Here is a 16,983-nt window from a genome sequence, read left to right as displayed (position 1 = left end):
CGGCCCGGGAAGCCGGCTGCGAACCCTCCGGGTGCCGGTGGGGTCCTGCGCTGGCAGCCGTCAAACCGCAGAGCTGTCTCTCGCCGGGGAATTGGTTTCATTTTAACGGAGCAGCCAGTGATTAAGGCCTAATTAAATTTGCATTAATCTGTATAATCAGGGGAACGCGCCGGGCCTTGAAGGGCCCCGTTAACAAAGCCATTACAATTAGCCGCGGCGGCCGGGATGGAGCCGGGGCGCGAGCTAGGGAGCTCCCGCCGTCCCGCTCCCGCACGCTCCCCTTCCCTCCTCCACCGAAGGTTTAAAGCTGGAAACCAAGAGCGCAGGGAGCGGGACAGGTTTCCTGGGGCGGCCAAGAAACGCAGGCTTTTTTCTCCCTCGCGGCCTCCCTCCCTCCTTCCCCCCCGGAGTTTCGGAGCGGGGACGAAGCTCTCGGGCTCTCCGGCGGCGCCCTGCCAATGCACGTCAGCGCTGACCCGCAGCACCCTCCGGCCTCGGGACCCGGAGCGGCTCCCAGCTCCCAGCCCGGCCGCACGGGGAGCGGAGGTGGCGGCGGCAAAGCAGCCTCCTATTTCCCCGGGAAGGTCGCGAGTGCCTGGGACGAGGCCGGAGCCGGCCGGCGGCGGCCGGAGGAGGCCAGCGGCTCCTCGAAGGAGGCGAGGTTTCCCAGCCGGGCTCGTTCCGCTCGCCGCGGCGTTTTCATCACGGTAGTTGGGCTTATGCAATTACATAAAAAACATCTAATGAAATCGCGGTGACACAAAACATGAACGTTTATGTTGGCCTCCCCGCGCCGCGGCGTTGATCTTGGCCGGGGCGGCCAGACAGACATTCTGCATTCTTCGGAGATTAAGCACTGAAACGCTCGGGAGAAACCCAGCTGCCTTCTCCCCCCGCAATCGCTGCGCTAATTCCAAACACATGGGCGCCGTCCGTCCGGGGAAAAGGGGAGCACGTGTGTCCCCCCCCGCCCCGGCCGTGTCCCGAATCCGTGGAGGTCCGCCACGGCGCGGGAACATAACCTCGGGGCGCGCGCGCGCGGCCGACGGCTTGGCAAACGCGACCCTAAGGATAAATAAGGTACTTAAGGAAAATTGTTAAGCAAACAGCAGGGATGATGCCCAAGGGCCTCGTGGCGGCGGGCGAGGGCTGGACCCCCCCCGGCCCCAACCCGGCCTGCCCCCGCGGCGGGTCGGCGAGATCCTCTCGCGCGGCCGTGCAGCGCCTCTCCGTCACTCGCAGTTTTTCGACCCATGAAATGTCAGGCCCCAGTCAAAATAAACAAGCCGGGGAGGCGCTGGGCAAGGAAAACCCATTCCTGGTGCGGCTCCCGCTCCCCCCCTCCTCCCCACCCCCCCCCGTTTGAAAAATTCTTCTGTCTCCCCTTAAAAATCAAGCCGGTCTTTAAGAAAGACGAAAGCTGAGAGGGAGAGGAGGGGAGGCAAGGCCGAAAGGGGGGTGCTTTTCCTTAGCGGCAAACCGCACAGCGGCTGCCGTGCGAGGCCGGGGGGGATTTCGGCTCCGGCGTGGTGCCTGGGGTTCCCAGCACTGCGGAAAGCCCGGCACAGAGGAGAGCTGAGGCTGCTCACGAGTTGTGGCTGGCGCCAAAGGATTTTGGCATCCTTCTGGATTGTCCCTCCATCACCTGGCGTGCATGTCCGGGACTGCATCCCAAAGCCCATCCCGGCTCCCACCGGCCCATCCCGCTCCCTTCCACGGGAGCGGGAGTTTTCCCAGGGAATGCAAGGAGAGCAACACTGGACAAAAAAAGGCACTTTTTAAAGACCCCGGATCCTGGCTCCTCTGGCAATCCCAGCCCACCGCTGCTGCCCGCTCCAGCCGCTTTCCAGCGTGGCTCATGCCGGCATTGGGAGCTGACGGGACCCGCGGCCCTCAGGAACAGCAGCTCCCTCCACCTGCAGTTGCCTGCCAGTCCCAAGGCACCCAGGGGAAGGGATCCCGAGCCCAAAGCCCATAAAGATGTGGGCATCGTGCCCGTATCCACCCGGCAAAGGGCTGCACTGATCCCACGTGCCCCCGGGAAGCGTGCCTGGACATCCCGCTGAAAGTCCCGATCCGGCCCGTGGCCCAGGGGAGGTTTCAAGGAGATGCAAAACCAGCTGGAGACAAACCTGCTCCGGGGAAAAGCAGCCCCCGTTGCTCCCTGAACGCGCCAGCTCCCCCGGCAGCCCCGAGGTGCCGGCGACCCCGCGGTGCCGCCGCCGAACGAGAAGCCGACGCGGCACCAGCACCAGGGTCACTGGCACCTGCCGCCCGCCTGGGGGAAGGGGGGAAGAAAGGAGAGACAGAAAGAAAGAAGGAAAGAGGAGAGAGAGGAAAAATAGCCCCTTATTCCACTTCCATCAAGGAAGCGTCCAGCCGTCCAAAAAACTTCAGCGTCGTATTTTAGCAAGAAAAACAGCTGTTGTGGTGCTTTAAGGCACAGACTGTTTTGGCCCCGGCTGCAGGTTGTGGATATTGGCTGAGTCAAGGTTAGCTGTTAAAAGGCAGAAACCCTAGAGCCGTACGGAGAAACACAGCGTTCCTTTACATCCAGATAATACCGACTCCCGGGCCGGTTTGGGTTTGTTTCGTCTCCCTTGCCGGAGGGGGGCCGGGGACCGAGGGGCCCAGCCCAGCACCCCTGACGCCTGCCAATTTTGGGGACGCCCAGGCCCAGGCTCCCACCGGCGCGGGAGTGACACGGAAAACCCCGCTCGCTATGTGCAGCTTTAGCAAGGGGTTTTGCCGCTTTACCTTTTCCTAAATCCGCGCCGCTAGAGCAGCTCCAAGTTTGTGAGTAAATATGTTATTTTATTCCCGACCATTTTTCCAGCGCGAGGAGGAGGCGCTGCTTTCCCAGGGAAGCGGCGAGTGCCCGAACGGCAGAGCCGGACCCGGTGAGCGCCGGCAGGGCGACGGGAGCTCCCCGGAGCAACCCCGCGACGCCGTTCCCCGCCGGACGCTTCCACCTCCATGCACGCCTCTGTCTGATGCGATCCCAAAACACTCTGTCCGCGCTTGCCCCGGGAAGCAGGGCGAGCCCTGGCGCCCGCCCGCGGGACCGGCATCCCTCCGATGGCGCCGGCGCCCCCGAGGCTCCCCGGCCCCGGCAGCGCCGCAGCGGCCGGGACTTTGCTTCCCGCCTCCCGCCCCGGCTGAATTCGACGCTTCGCCAGACGGGAGCCGCCAAACACCATCCCGCCTTTTTTGCTAACCTCAGACGTTTGGAGAGAGGCGGCTGCGGAGGGAGGGGGGAAAAAAAAAAGAAAAAAAAGAAAAAGAAAAAAAAGTCCAAGGTGGAACCGCAATGTTTATAAAATGGGTCACTGAATTATACATAAAAATATTTTCCTTGTGGATGCAATTACTTCCTGGACTTGTTATTGCACAGATGCTTAAGTTCGCCTCGAGCAGCTCCAATAAATGCTTTACAGTCTGCTAGATCAACAGTAGCAATGTTGGAGGGAATTGAATAGCGCTGTTTCAAATTTGTCAGAAAACCGCACAGTGTTTTCATGCGCACGTTTGAGAAACCCAAACAAAATGATTCCCAACCGTCGTGCTCCCTTGTCTTAGGCTCTTAATGTGTTTTGCATTAGCTCCTCCAGACACGGGCAGGGCACCGAGGGCCCGGGACACCGGAGCAAGCGCTGGCGGGAAGCCGCGTCCCTCCGCCCGGAGCAGGCTCGGGGAGAGGATGGGGAATGGGAGCAGCAGGTTGAACCTCCCGTTGCTTTCGGATAAAACCCTGCTCCGTCTCTCGCCCCAGTTCTTCCCTCTCCTTCCGCAAGGTCTGCTTTGCCCGCTTGGTATTTATATACGGACAGAGCCGGCGAGAGGCAGCAGGACGCGCCGGTGGCTTAGGAGGCTTCTCCAGGGAAATGCGTTTGCGGTCGGAAGGATGAGCGGAGCCTGCCCGCAGGACGGAGAGGTCGGGGCACACGGCTGCCGGGCGCTCCGGGGGTCACCCGGGGTTTCGGCGAGCGCGCCGCCGCCTTGGGCTTGGTGCAACGACGAAAAGCCCCAAGGGAGCCGCAGCCGAGCCGGTGGGAAGGGCCGAGGAGCTCAGCCGGCGGGAGCCTCCAGCAGACCGCAGCAGCTGCCGTCGGGGTTCAGGCTCTAACACCGCGCTGCCTACAGGCTTTTTGTTCTTTAAACCGTAGAAAAAGAGTTTTTTTTTTTTTTTTTTTGTCTGCAAGAAGCATAAAGTAGGTGCAAATACAGGATTAGCCGAAAACGCTGCCTACAGTCGAGGCCAATGAGGGACGGGGCAAAGGACCCGGTGTCGGCAGAGCCGGGCTCTGTTCGGGACTCGGTCACCGAATTGTTTGTGCCTGGCCAAAGCGCTTCATCCCCTCCAGCTGCAGAGGTAACCACTTTTTTAATGCATGTAGGGCTTGGCCAAAAGGCCACTGAACAAAACCCTGCTGCCTTTGCAGCAAGAGCCTCTCCTGAAGCATCGGCTGCACCTTGATGTTCAAAAGCCCAAGGAAACTTTTGTTTAAGAGCAAGTGAAACTATTTAGTGCCACTTCCAAAGATCTGGGATGATAAAGCAACCTAAGACGGGGGCATTGGAGGACACCCCAGGATTATAGGGCAGAGTGTTGTTTTGCCAATAAAATAAACAAATACCTGCCCAGGAACATTCAAGACCCGCTCAAGGTGGCTGTAACAAGGCGGCTGTTAGTCGATCGCCGGTGGAGCAGAAATGTTCTTTCAGGTCTCTGCTTTCATTCCAAATTTCATCCATGAAATTTTCCGTCAGAAGGATAAATGGGTTAAAAGGTTCCTGCAAAAACGGGCTTATAAAAAGCTCCTTATCCTCCCGCTTTGAGGATGCAGCCATCTCCCATCTCCCCCCTTATATGGAAATCCCAGTTCATCTTTGCCTTTTTAGAGGCCACCGCGGCAATTCCTCCCCTCTCTCGCTCGTCACTGCCAGCAGTCGAAGCCCAGCAGCGAAGCCCCGGCCGCAGTGTCGCGGCCCTGGCCGGGGACACGGCCTCGTCCCCGTCCCTTTGGGTAGAAACCTGAGAGAATCCAGCAAAAACCAAGCAGGAAGCGAGGAAACCTCAGGGCTGGGGTGTCCAACCAGCAGCTCCGTTCTCAGAGACCCCCAGGGCAGGAGGTTGTGTGGCTGCGGAGCACAGGGATGCAGCAGGGATGCAGTGGGGATGCAGTGGGGACACAGCAGGGATGCAGCGGGGACACAGCAGGGATGCAGCAGGGACGCAGTGGGGATGCAGCGGGGACACAGCAGGGACACAGTGGGGATGCAGCGGGGACACAGCGGGGATGGAGCGGGGACGCGGCTCGAGCGATGCTCCCAGGCACGCGCGGGCAGCAGGTGGTGCAGGAGCTAAATAAAGGGCCCCCAGAGGGAACGTATTGGCATCGTTATTTGGGATCAGGTCCCAGCACATCTCCATTTTTGATTCAACTGCCGATGGAAAGAAACGTAAGCTGAAAGGAGCGCCAGCAGCGGGGAGGAGGGAGAAGGCCAGAGCCGGCCCTGCCCCAGGCCCTGCGGAACGAGCCCCGGGGAAACGTTAACGCTCCTGCGCTGGCCCCCGGCAAAGCGCTTCGGGAGCCCCTAATATCATAAATATAAATATCATAAACGACGAATGCACGTATGGGCCATGGGTCCTGGGATGGCAGCACAAGCTGGCGATGGGAGGACCCATGCTGGACTGCTCCAAGCTTCACCGATCCAACCTGCGCGGCTGCAGCTGCAACCCGCATGCAAAACCCTTGCCCAGCACGCTGGGGATGCTCCCGTTTCTCCGCTGGGCTCGGGAGGGACCTTCCCAACCGGACACCGGTGCTGTGCCCCAAACGAGGACAGCTGCCCTCGCACCACGGGTCTCCAGCAAGCGCAACGTCTCCCATCTCGGGGGATGCAGAGCCCTGGCTGGGCACCTCTGCACCGAGCAGCCACGGCGCATCGGGAAAACCTCCCCTGGGGCCGCAGGAAACTCCTCGGTGCGCAGGGACACTTCAACGCAACGGCGTCTCGTCTTCCCAAGACAGAAGGGGTGGGAAACCGCCCGGCGGGAGTCGGCGCATCCTCCGGGAGCCCTTTGCCAGGGTTTTCCCATGGCCGGCAGGGTGCTGGGTGCCCCCTGCGGAGCCCCGGGGTCGGCACGCGCCCTGGAGCCGGCTGCAGCCCCCTCCGCGCCTCCCCGGCCGCCTGATTTTGCGATTTGCTCTGTGCACCCAGTCCGGCACCGCGCTCGGGCTCAGCCCGGCCTCTCAATCTGGTCCTCATTAGGAGGGGCAGACAGCCCAGCGCGGGCGTCTGAGCGCTGGTCTCCTTCCCAGTTGGTATCCGTCAGCAGATGTACAACAAGTGGTCGGATATTTTAGAGGGCACGTGTGCGACAGGCTCTGGGGGGGGGTTTCCACGAGTGGGGAGAAAACGCCGCGGCTACGGGCCGGCAGCGGGGCTCCGCTCGTCGGCATCTTAGTTTATTTTACCACGGTCTTTCCTGGGAGAAGCGGTGATGAAGTTAACAGCCTGAGAGGCATAATTGGCTCATATTAAATCAAGGAAAGGATATGTTTTGTTTTGCTTTATATATATATATTATATATATATATAAAATCATATTAAACAGGAAAAAAATGCACCTAGCCAAGGAAGGACCAGGCAGCAGAGTGCTCAGGAATTTGGGGGGAGACTTGTGTCCCAAAGCAGAAAAAAAACCCAGCCCTCTGCATGGAAACAAAAAGCAGCTTCCCTTCCAAATGAGCGGCACGGAGGTGCCCGGGCAGGGGAAGGGCTCTCCGGGTCCGGCCGCGGCGAAGCTCGGCAGAGCCGCTCACGTAGCTGAGCCGGACACACTAGGAAAGGAGGCACTGAATTACAAAGCCCACGCGTGTCCGTGTCCGTGTCCGTATCCGCACGCGGCAACGGCGCGTTCGCTGCGGCAATGCTGCCCTCTGGTGCGAACGTGCCAGCCAGAGCCGCAGCCACGGCCATCCATCCTGCGCCGACGCCGGATGCGCTGCCGAGTGGCGCTTTCCCCGCCTCGGGATTCGTGAGGCCGCCGAGCATTGGAACGGGAGCGGGTGGCATCGCCCCGCCGGCACGGCTGGACCGGCCTCCACCGCCCCCTCCCGCGGTGTTCCCGCTTCCCGAGTTTTCCACTGGCTCTCAGGCGGCAGCCAGCTGCCAGCCAGCCGGGAGGAGCCGGGAATCAGAACAACGTGTGCTGCATGTGCAGGGAGGGAAGCAGCTGCCCGTCTGTCCCGTCCTGGTGCGGTCGCTGCTGCAAGGCGAGAAACGTCCCCGTCCCGGGGGCTGCAGGCGATCGCTGCCCGCGCCCCGCGCTGCTCCTCGGGGAGCGCTTTGCAACTCGGACGCAAATCGCCTTTTCTCACGATTTGAAGGCGCCCGTCGGAGCAGGCCGGCTGCCCTGCGAGCCCGGCTCAGCGCTTGCTCTGCAGAAAACCTGAACCTACTTCCCACGAGGGGGAAGGAGCAAGTCTTTCCCTTTCATGGGAGCCAGGGAAACCCCCCCCAGATCCCAACCTTTCCCAGCTTAAAAATAAATAAATAAATAAGGCACTCAATGGGAAATTCTAATTTTGTTTGGAAATGCCATTTCCAAATTGCACGTGAGAAATCGTGCCTTGACCTGGCGTTGCCGACAAAAAGCAGCCCCACGGACGGCGCGCTGCAGGCACGTTCAGCCTTCTCCCCGGCACACCGTCTGGAGGCAAGACGCAGGCTTTTCCAACGCATTCGTAGCAGGCATCTAATATTTTTCAAAACTGGCTATACCATTTTTTTCCGATACATTAAACAAGTACAAAATTCCGCTCCTGAGCCCTGCGGCACTTCATCATTCACCGCCGCAGCCCTCGCCGCTGTCAGAGCGGAGCAGTTCCTGTCCGACATGCATTTCTCAGGCTATTAGGCAGCGTTATTCTGTTGCTCTGTGTTTTGGTACTTACAAAGCTATTACCATCCCTTGCATGCACATCCATCATCGCAGCTCCAAACTCCAGGAAGTCCCCAAAAATACTATTTTCCGCTCACCATGCAGCCTGCCAGGCTCTGCTCTTCCACTCTGCGTCGCTTCAGCCACCACGAGACATTTCAGCAGGTCCCGAGTCCAACAAAATAAACAGATGGCAGCCTGAAAAGGTGGCGAGTTTTTTTGGAAAGGGGGAGCGGGGTGAGAGCTACGACAGAGGAGCCGGTTGCCACGTGCCTGTTTGGAAACGCCAGTCCGGGAGGAAGGCTGAGCGGCAGCGACCGTCCGCCCCGGCCGATGTCCAGTGCGGAGCAGGACGTGCAGAGCGCCGTTTTGCAAAGCCCCATTTTGCAAATCACCGTTTTGCAAAGCCGCGGCCCCCTCGAAAGCTCCGGCGAGGACCGGACGGGTGTTGCCATCCCCACATGTCCCCAGGCCACGCACCCCCCAAAACCCGTCGCGTGCTGCCCGCCGCGTTTCGCCTGGGGTCGCAGCGCCAGCTTCGCTCCCCGCTCGCAGCAAAGCGGAGCGCCGGCTCTGCCACGGCCTCGCCACCCGCGGCAGGGCGACGCGGAGAAAACCGACCTGCCCGGCTCGCCGGGGCAAACCACCCCCCGGGTGGCCCCGACCCCCCGCGTCCGCGGAGCTCGACGCAGGCGCTGAGCGTTGCTGCACCTTGACCCGGCGATCGCCGGCTCAGACTCGGAGGGGGAGATTTATGAAAGGATGGGGCCGGATGAGCGACGGAGACGGAGAGCCTTGAGGAGTGACTGATTTCTCCCTTACAAGAGGAACAGAAATTAATTTATGAATTGGGCTAGTTAAGCTGCCAAGTGGCTTTGATGCAGCGTGGTTTTTCGCATATGTTCGTGATCTATCGCGCAGCTGGCGGAGGGGGAGGAAGAGCCTGCAGAGCCAAGCGATGCATCGCTCCCGCGTGCCGGCCGGTGGCTCTCAGCAAAACCGTGCTGCCCTTTAAACCAGCCCCAGAGCTGTTCGCCGTGTTTTCACGCAGTGGCGCCTTGTTTCCACCCGTTTGGCCTTCGAGGGCCTGGAGCCCCACGACGCACGGCCGGGACGGGCAGCAGGGCAGGAGCCGGTTTCGCTTCCCGACGGCCGGCACGGAGACCACCGCGGATGCTGCTAACGCAGGGCATCTTCCTCCATCTCACCCGCCGCTTTGCGTGTTTTGGTAGGACCTACAGAAAGCGCAGGGAGCCCCCGGGGAAGCTGAGGATGGCGTGGGGCGGGAATGGCATGGTGCCACGCGCATCGCCGAAAGCAAGCGCCGCCAGCCGCCGCGCCGCCTCCGAGGGTCCCCCCGCGGCCCGCCGGCACCGAGCACCCGTGCGCTTTCCATCCGTACAGGTGCTTGGAGTTTTTTCAAGACACGAAGTAATTTCCTGCTCGAAACAGTTGACAAATCCCCGCAGAAGCCAGATGACGCTCCGCGTTGCAGAGCGAGCCAGCTGCTCCGGCTCAGGGCTCCTCTCCAACGCGCTTTGCTGCCCCAAACAGAAGCGGGGGGGGGGGGGGGGGGGGACCGAGCACTGCTCTCTTTTTTCCTGTGTCCCGGCACCTTCAGGTTTAGGATATGCACCCAGATGGGCGCAGCGCCCGGCGTGGACGCGCTGGGACCCACCGTGACCGCGGGGCCATCCTGCCGCGGCCGGGCTGGCTCGCAAGGGCGGCACAAGGAGCTCTCCTCCCATCACGGGCGCACGGCAGATTTGCTCCCGGCAGGGACCCTGCGACCAGGCGCACAAAGCCCCGGCGCGGTGCCCGGCACGGATCCACCGTCGCCTTGGCTGTCACCCGCGGGACCCGCCAGGCCCGGCCCCAGGAGCGGAGCGTGGAGGCAGCGCCACGGCGGCACTCAGCGTCCCGGCGCCGGACCCGCGCCGAGGAGATGCAGTACGAAAAGGCGATCCCCCTGTCCAAAGGGGACCCCCAGGCGATGCAAACTGCTTGCAGCTCCCAAATCACCCCTGCTTTGGGGGCAGCAGCGGAAACGTGCTCCAGCGGGCACCGCACCCTGCCGCCGGCATTGCCCGGCTCCTCCCGGCCTCTGCTTCGGCCATGAAAAGCCGCTTTACCACAGGTAAAGGCACTGCGCAGAGCGACCGTGCCTTCCGTGCTGCCTTTCCCAGGGACCCCCGACAGGAGGTCTGGGACTGGAGGGGACGGAGGGATTTGTCACTGCCGGCAGATCTCGGCTCTGCGGAGGATCCCGCTGCAACCATCAGCTGCGGCCGAGAAAGCCACTTCCCTGGCGCAGGCGGAGCCGCTGTGACATCCCCGCGCAGGCCCTGCCTGGGAAATTCTCGGATGAGCTGGCCTGCCACCCCGAAGTCCCCTCGCTCTGTGACCTTTCTTCCCGCAGAGAAATCACAGCCCCGAGTGCCTGAGTCAGCCAAAAACCCCCGCATCCACCGGGCACTAAATGCAGCCCTGGGTGGTTGTACGAGGGGAACTAGACGGCGCCGGGGAGGAAAGAGCGCAGCGAGGACACGTGCCAGCCCTTCGTCCCCAGGCCGGGAGGGCCGAGCTTCGCCTCCCCCCGCATCCCGTGCGGCAGGGCCAGCTTTTCCCCTCCGGTTCCCACGGCCTCAGCAGTGCGGAAATGCCCAGGCAGTCCTGAAAGCGCTGGGGACTGAGGTTAATGATGGAAAAGAGAGGAGCGTGGCAGTGGTTTGGGGAAAGATTAATTAAAATTAATAAAATTGGAGCATCAAGCCTGCAGTCCCCCCTCTCCTGCAGTGAGCTCAGACCTTGGAGCACCAATGCCCCAGTGCAACACGACCTTCCAAGCCTGAGCACCCCAGCAGCTGCTCCCAATGTGGGATCGCTGCTGACCTCCCTTCCCGGCCTCATCCCTGCTCGTCATATCCTTCACCTGCTCCCTCTTCCCCAGCCCTCCTTCGCTCTCCACCTTTGACTTCCTCTGGTTTCTTGACTTCCTTTCTCAGGTCTGCTGAAAACCCTTCACCGGTGCAGCAGGCAACATGGATGCAATTTACCCCGGTGAAAAGTAAGCGTGTTTGGCCCGTCCAGCGTGTACTGGGAGAGGAGCCACCCTGGAAAGGAGGCTTTGCTGCCAGTGGAAAGGAGACGATCCTGCGAGGAGCGTCGCTGCTGGCCGAGGGGGGCTGCGTGGGAGCCCAGCGGGGCCCCGGCAGCGCCAGCGTTTCCCCGGGGCGCTTTGGCCGCTGGTTTTCCGGCCCCGCCAGCTTCCTCCGCAGGAGCTCACGGGGCGCGAGCCCACGAGGCACAGATTTCTCCGATTAAGCAACGCCGCTGCCTCTCCCCTTTCGCTTTCGGCTGCCTCTTCCTCCCAGCGCCTGGAGGAAGCAGCAGGACGGGGGCGCAGAGCGGAGCGGAGCGGAGCGGAGCAGAGCAGAGCAGCACCTCCGCCGCTGCACCGCCACCATGGAGCCGAGCGCGCGGGAGCCCCTGGTGCGGAGACCGAGCTCCACGTACCGCACCTTTCCCGGGAGCGCTGCCGGGAGGCTCGACAAGGAGTACCTCGAGTAAGAGCCGGGGGCGCGGGGCTGGGGAAGCGGCTTCGCGGCCCCCTTTCCTCGCCGCCGTTGTTGCATCGAGCCGGGGTCTCGTCCTGCCCGGAGCACGCGGTGCTGGATGCACCTGCCCGGGAGAGCCGCTCGCGGGCAGCGCCTGGGGGTCGCCGAGCCTCCCTGGGGACTGAGGCTCCCGCGGGGGCGACCACGGGGACTTTGCAAGCCCCCCTCCCTGCCGTGCCAGTGCCCAGCCGGCTGCGGTGCCACCCAGCTCCGACTTCTGCTTTTTTCAGCTCGTTTGACTGGCTGGAAACAGCTCGGTGGGCTGGAAAGCATCGGTGGGGCTCGCCCGGCTCCGGCTCTCGCCCCCCGCGGCAGGGTCACCCGGCTCGGAGAAAGTCCCGCCAGCTGCACGGGGCCCTTCCATGGGAAAAACCCTCCGGGCTCTTGCAGGAGCCTCGGCAAAGGGCAGACAGGGCCGGGCTGCGGAGGGGCAAAGCTGCAAAACCGAGCCGGCGCTTCGGTGGGGCGTGATCGAGCGTCCGTCACCCGTGCCTCTCGCTCCGTCCCTCCCTCAGGAGCCTCCGGAACAAGCGGCTCTACCTGGCGGTGTTTGCCGCTGTCCTGGGGAACTTCAATTTCGGTTTTGCCCTGGTTTACCCGTCTCCTGTGATCCCTGTCCTAGAGGCGTATCCCGTCCCTGCCCTGAAGCTGGACCCGCATAAAGCATCCTGGTTCGGGGTAAGAAGGGGGCTTTTCCCCATTAAGGGGACGAAGCTGCTGGCCCGGGTGTGCGGGGAGAGGGCGCTGGTCCCCCCACGTCTCGTGGCCCCGACCCACCGAGCCGCGTCTCTGTGTCGCCCGCAGTCGGTGTTCACGCTGGGGGCGGCCGCGGGAGGACTCAGCGCCATGGTCCTGAACGACCGCCTGGGCCGCAAGCTCAGCATCATGTTCTCAGCCGTGCCCTCCGCCGTGGGATACGCCTTGATGGGCAGCGCCCAGGGCGTCTGGATGCTGCTGCTGGGGCGAGTGCTGACGGGCTACGCCGGTGGCGTGACGTCCGCCTCCATCCCGGTAATGAGTTTCACGGGGCTTTGCATGGGGTGGGATGAGGTGGCACCTGAGCCTCCAGCCCTTTTGGAGGCATCAGCAGAGCTTCAGGGCTGGGGCCATGCTGTTGGGGATGGGAAGCGTGGTCCTCTGGCAGCAAAGACATCCCGTGCCGGGCAGCTGCCGTGCAGAGGGTGAACAGGCTGCGAGAGGGCCACAGTGGCACTGGGTTCGTTCCCCACGCTGCAGAATGTGGAAGGCAGGTCCTCGTTCCCTGCCCTGTTCCTCCTGACGGTTGTTTCCTCCCTTTTTTACCGAGCACTGACCTCACGTTGCATGCAGAGAGGAAGGCGTGAGTTGAGCAACGCTGGGGCATATCCTTCCAGTAAACGGAGTCTGAGGATGCCAGTGGAGAGCTCGGAGCATTTCTCCCATGCTCTGCGCGATGAAGGGGCTTGGGAGGGAAGCCAAGACGGCCTCGTGCCAGCAGCGCCTGGGTTGACCCCTTTGGGCTCGGACTCCAGAAGGGCGAGCTGCCCTAGCAGCTCAGGTCTCCCCGGCTGTGGCGGACGGCGATGGGGCAGCGGTGCTGAAGGACACGTTATGGTTGGCGATAGCTGTGGTTCGCAGCTCTGGTAAGCGTGTGCTGTCCTCCTGCAGGTCTACATCTCGGAGATCTCCCACCCCGGGGTGAGAGGCATGCTGGGCGCCTGTCCGCAGATCATGGCCGTGCTGGGCTCCCTCATCCTGTATGCGCTGGGCAAGTATCTCCACGGTCGGAGGGTAGGAAGCCCACTGTAGGACTTTGGGGAAGAGGAGTGGTTTTTACCAGCTTTCTCAGCAAGTTGATTGTGGGTGTGAGAGCATGAGGAATTGGCCTCGCCAGCACCAGGACGTGTGTGCAAGGCTGGTCTGGGCAGGATTGCCCATGTGTAACCCACATGCGTGTGTGCCTGGAACAGTGACCCATAACTCGCAGGGACTCATGGCCGTCACTGTGCCCACCGGCCTCGGTCTCACCTGCGCTGAAGAGCGGTACACAATGAACATCTGCGCGTCCGCTCTCTTCTCCTGCCTGCTCATGCACTGGCTGCTGCAGGAGACGTTGCTCTAGCTGGATCCTCTATGATTTGGGGGCCTCCTCAAAGTTTCCCCATGTTTCGCAGCAGCTGAAAATGCTCCTTTTTCTGGAGGGGAAAAAAAAACAGGTGGAAAACTTCTCTGTAGTGGTTTCCCCCAGTTTCATTAAATCTCTCTGCTGTTGGGGTGAGCACCTTGAGGCAAGGTCGAGAAATCCTTTCCCAAATGCTCTCCCTTCCTAACCTCATGCTGGCTCCTCCAGGTCTGATCCTGGACTGGCGCTGGCTGGCCGTCGCAGGGGAAGTGCCGGTGCTCGCAATGATCGTCCTGCTCTGCTTCATGCCCAACTCGCCCCGGTTTCTGCTCTCCCAGGGGAAGGAAGATGAAGCCCTGAGGTCTCTGTGCTGGCTCCGGGGCAAGGACACGGACTATGCCCGGGAGTACGAGCAGATTAAGGACAGCGTGAGGAAGCAGGTGAGGAAGGGACTCACCCCCAGCATGTCGGAGAAGTAATATGAAAACTGTAAAATCCCATTTCCTTTTGGCACCTCCTCAGCTGTTTTCTGAGTGCCCCAGTCATGCCCGTGGCTGCTAACACCCCAACTTTCCGGCTTTGTCCCCTCTAGAGCAGGCGGATTTCCTGTGCAGAGATCAAGGACCCCTTCATTTACAAGCCCATCTTGATTGCAGTGGTGATGAGGTTCCTGCAGCAGCTCTCTGGAGTCACCTGCGTCCTCGTGTACCTGCAGTCAATATTCAAGAAAACAGCTGTCATTCTGGTGAGCCCTGGGGTTTGGTCCATGCACAGACTGCCCCATCATCAGTGATGTCTGCCAGATGCTCCAAGTCATCAGTGGCTCCGAGACTCCAACTTTGAAGCCCCTTTTAAAGCACCTGGTTGGCAGCAAGTAGCAAGCGCCCACCCCACAAAAGGCAGCATGATGATGGGGAGCAGGACTCTGCCCACTGGCTCCATGTTCCTGTCCTCCGAGCTGCAGGCTGCTCTTGTCTAGTCTCTTGCTGTTGAAGGAAGGACCTCTGTGTGTAGCTTTGACAAAGTCACTGGCCAGAGTTAAGCCAACACATGTAGAAACCTGCCGTTTCCCTGGACCTCCCATCTCAGCTTCCCCACTGATTTTGCCGTTGCAGAAACCAGAGTACGATGCAGCTCTTGTCGGCCTGGTTCGCCTCTTCTCGGTAGCGATTGCTGCTGTATCGATGGATAAAGCCGGGAGGAAGATTCTGCTCTTTGTATCGGGTATGTCTCTCTCCCACTGACGTGCAAGGGAAGCTCTTTAAGGCTTTCCAAGGGCTGTGCAGACATGCAGGAGTGGAAACTTCAGCCATGCAGGACTCTGGGGGGTCTTTTTGCTCTGACGGTGGCTCAGTTCCTGGGCGGAGGCATTCCCAGGAGCTCGGCCATTGCACGGGGGGGATCGCATTCCCATCAGTCCCACCATGCTGTCGTATCTCTCCACAGCTGGAATCATGCTGGCCTCAAACTTGACCATGGGGCTCTATATCCACTTTGTGCCACCTTCTCATAATGGCACCACCACCAATGAGACCCTGGTGAGCTTGGCTAACCACGATGCTGAGCCAACCAACTACATCACCCTCATCCCCCTGCTGGCAACCATGTTCTTCATAATGGGTAGGTGCAGAGAGCAAAAGCCCGGGACCCACAGCACAGGGCTGGGTGTCTGCCTGGGGGGATGTTTCTGGTCCAGGGCAGGGTGATATGGGGTGAGGAGGTTTGGGCTCAGGGTTGGAAGGAAGATAGATTTCCCTGGGAGACTCTTTCTCAAAAGGACTTTGGGTGCCGTCTTTCTGAACAGTGGTGTTGACAAAGTGTGAATATGGGGGAATGACTGATAGGGGACCAGAGCAGGGCTGCAGAGGGCTTTTCTGTACTCCCTAAAGGGCTTTAAAGCCTCAACAGCCTCACGTTAGCCTTCCTCCCCTCCAGGTTATGCCATGGGCTGGGGTCCCATCACCTGGTTGCTGATGTCGGAAATCCTCCCTCTGAAAGCCCGTGGGGTGGCATCGGGCCTCTGTGTCGTCGTGAGCTGGCTGACAGCCTTCATGCTGACCCGATTCTTCCTCCCGGTCGTGGTGGGTATGCCCCAGGGGGGATGTCTGCTTGTGCCTCATCAGACCCCCCTCTGCTCCGGCTCATGTATGCCTTCTGTCCCGCTTTCCAGGAGAACTTCGGCCTTGAGGTGCCATTCCTATTCTTCGCTGTCATCTGTGCTGGGAACTTCTTATTTACAGGCTGTTGTGTTCCAGAAACCAAAGGTAGATCCCTGGAACAGATTGAGTCCTACTTCCGGACTGGCCGGAGATCATTCATGAGGTAGGAGCTGCTGCCTGCCAGCTGCACCAGGCCACCAGCCCGCATGCTTAAGGGCTAGAAAAAAATCTTTGTGCTGCTAGAGGTGAAAGCTGGAGTTCTCCATGAAGATCATGCTCCCTCCAAAGGGAGAGGAGTAGGTGGCAATGACTGCCTTGCTTTGGATATAGAAATTACCAGCTCGAACTTTACCTTCTCTTCCTGAGTCATTCAACACTATCTAAGGACCCATTGCTCTCTGGGCAGCACATCAACCTGAGGTATAGGACCAGGCGTCCAGCACCAGACTGGAAATAAAGATGTCCTAGCGATAAGACGTGTGGCTGTGGACAAGAGGCCTTGTACTTCCTTAGCACAGCAGCCACCAAAGCAGCCCAAGAGCTCCAGGGCTTGGCTGGAACAGAGTTAACAGCTGTAGCCACCATTCTGGGAAAAGTCCATCATGTAGTTGCAAAAATAAAATAGTTTGCTTCCAACTGGATGTTGCCTTGATTTGCAGAGAAGGGAGCTGCAGGTGGGTGGGATGAGACAAGGTGGATGAGGATTGCGACTTGGAGATCACAGCAGCCTGCTGACATGTTCCCAGGTGAGTCTTATGCACCTGAGGACTTCAAAAGAGGCAGAACCAGATATTCCATATAAAAAGCTGCCACATTTTATTACGCTAAAAACACACATTATACCAGAAGCCTAATGAACAAGACCAAATACAGTTCACAAAGAAACTTGACATCAGAACAAAGAATGAGAACAGAGACAAACATTCAGCTGTAGTGCAAGTGATTCACTGTAGGAAAGATGGTACAGACAATACTTTGTACTGAGGCAGGTCCTTCCCACCCCAGGGTTTTACTCTCTCACAAAGAGTGAGGGTGGATGCCTCCACCACAGTTGCACATAGAGCCTCCACCTCCATCACTCTGAGATTTTGCCTGCATAGTTAGTAGCAAATTGCTTTTGCCCCTTTTTCTGTGTGTCCTTCAACACTAAGG

At 60.3% G+C, this 16,983-nt stretch overlaps 1 protein-coding gene across 1 annotated transcript; it reads left to right on the top strand.

The window, feature by feature from the left end:
- Nucleotides 1-11,342: 11,342 nt before the first annotated feature.
- On the top strand, nt 11,343-16,461 carry SLC2A6 (solute carrier family 2 member 6). Its single transcript, XM_026062187.1, has 10 exons — nt 11,343-11,520; nt 12,087-12,249; nt 12,376-12,582; nt 13,219-13,318; nt 13,901-14,112; nt 14,265-14,417; nt 14,788-14,896; nt 15,119-15,292; nt 15,608-15,753; nt 15,843-16,461. The coding sequence occupies exons 1-10, from the start codon at nt 11,420-11,422 to the stop codon at nt 15,996-15,998; spliced, it is 1,521 nt and encodes a 506-aa protein (XP_025917972.1). The 5' UTR covers nt 11,343-11,419; the 3' UTR covers nt 15,999-16,461.
- Nucleotides 16,462-16,983: the final 522 nt, after the last annotated feature.

The sequence above is a fragment of the Apteryx rowi genome, unplaced genomic scaffold (genome assembly GCF_003343035.1).
Source record: "Apteryx rowi isolate R43461 unplaced genomic scaffold, aptRow1 scaffold_19, whole genome shotgun sequence".
Classification (NCBI taxonomy): domain Eukaryota; kingdom Metazoa; phylum Chordata; class Aves; order Apterygiformes; family Apterygidae; genus Apteryx; species Apteryx rowi.
The sequence above is the reverse complement of the archived record's forward strand: the minus strand, read 5'-3'. Positions and strand labels throughout refer to the sequence as shown.

Excerpts from the sequence above, each read along its gene's own strand:
- SLC2A6 (XM_026062187.1), top strand. The coding sequence starts at position 11,420 with ATGGAGCCGAGCGCGCGGGAGCCCCTGGTGCGGAGACCGAGCTCCACG. Across the intron at positions 15,293-15,607 it reads AACCATGTTCTTCATAATGG|GTTATGCCATGGGCTGGGGT; the intron begins GTAGGTGCAGAG and ends CCTCCCCTCCAG. Across the intron at positions 15,754-15,842 it reads GATTCTTCCTCCCGGTCGTG|GAGAACTTCGGCCTTGAGGT; the intron begins GTGGGTATGCCC and ends CCCGCTTTCCAG.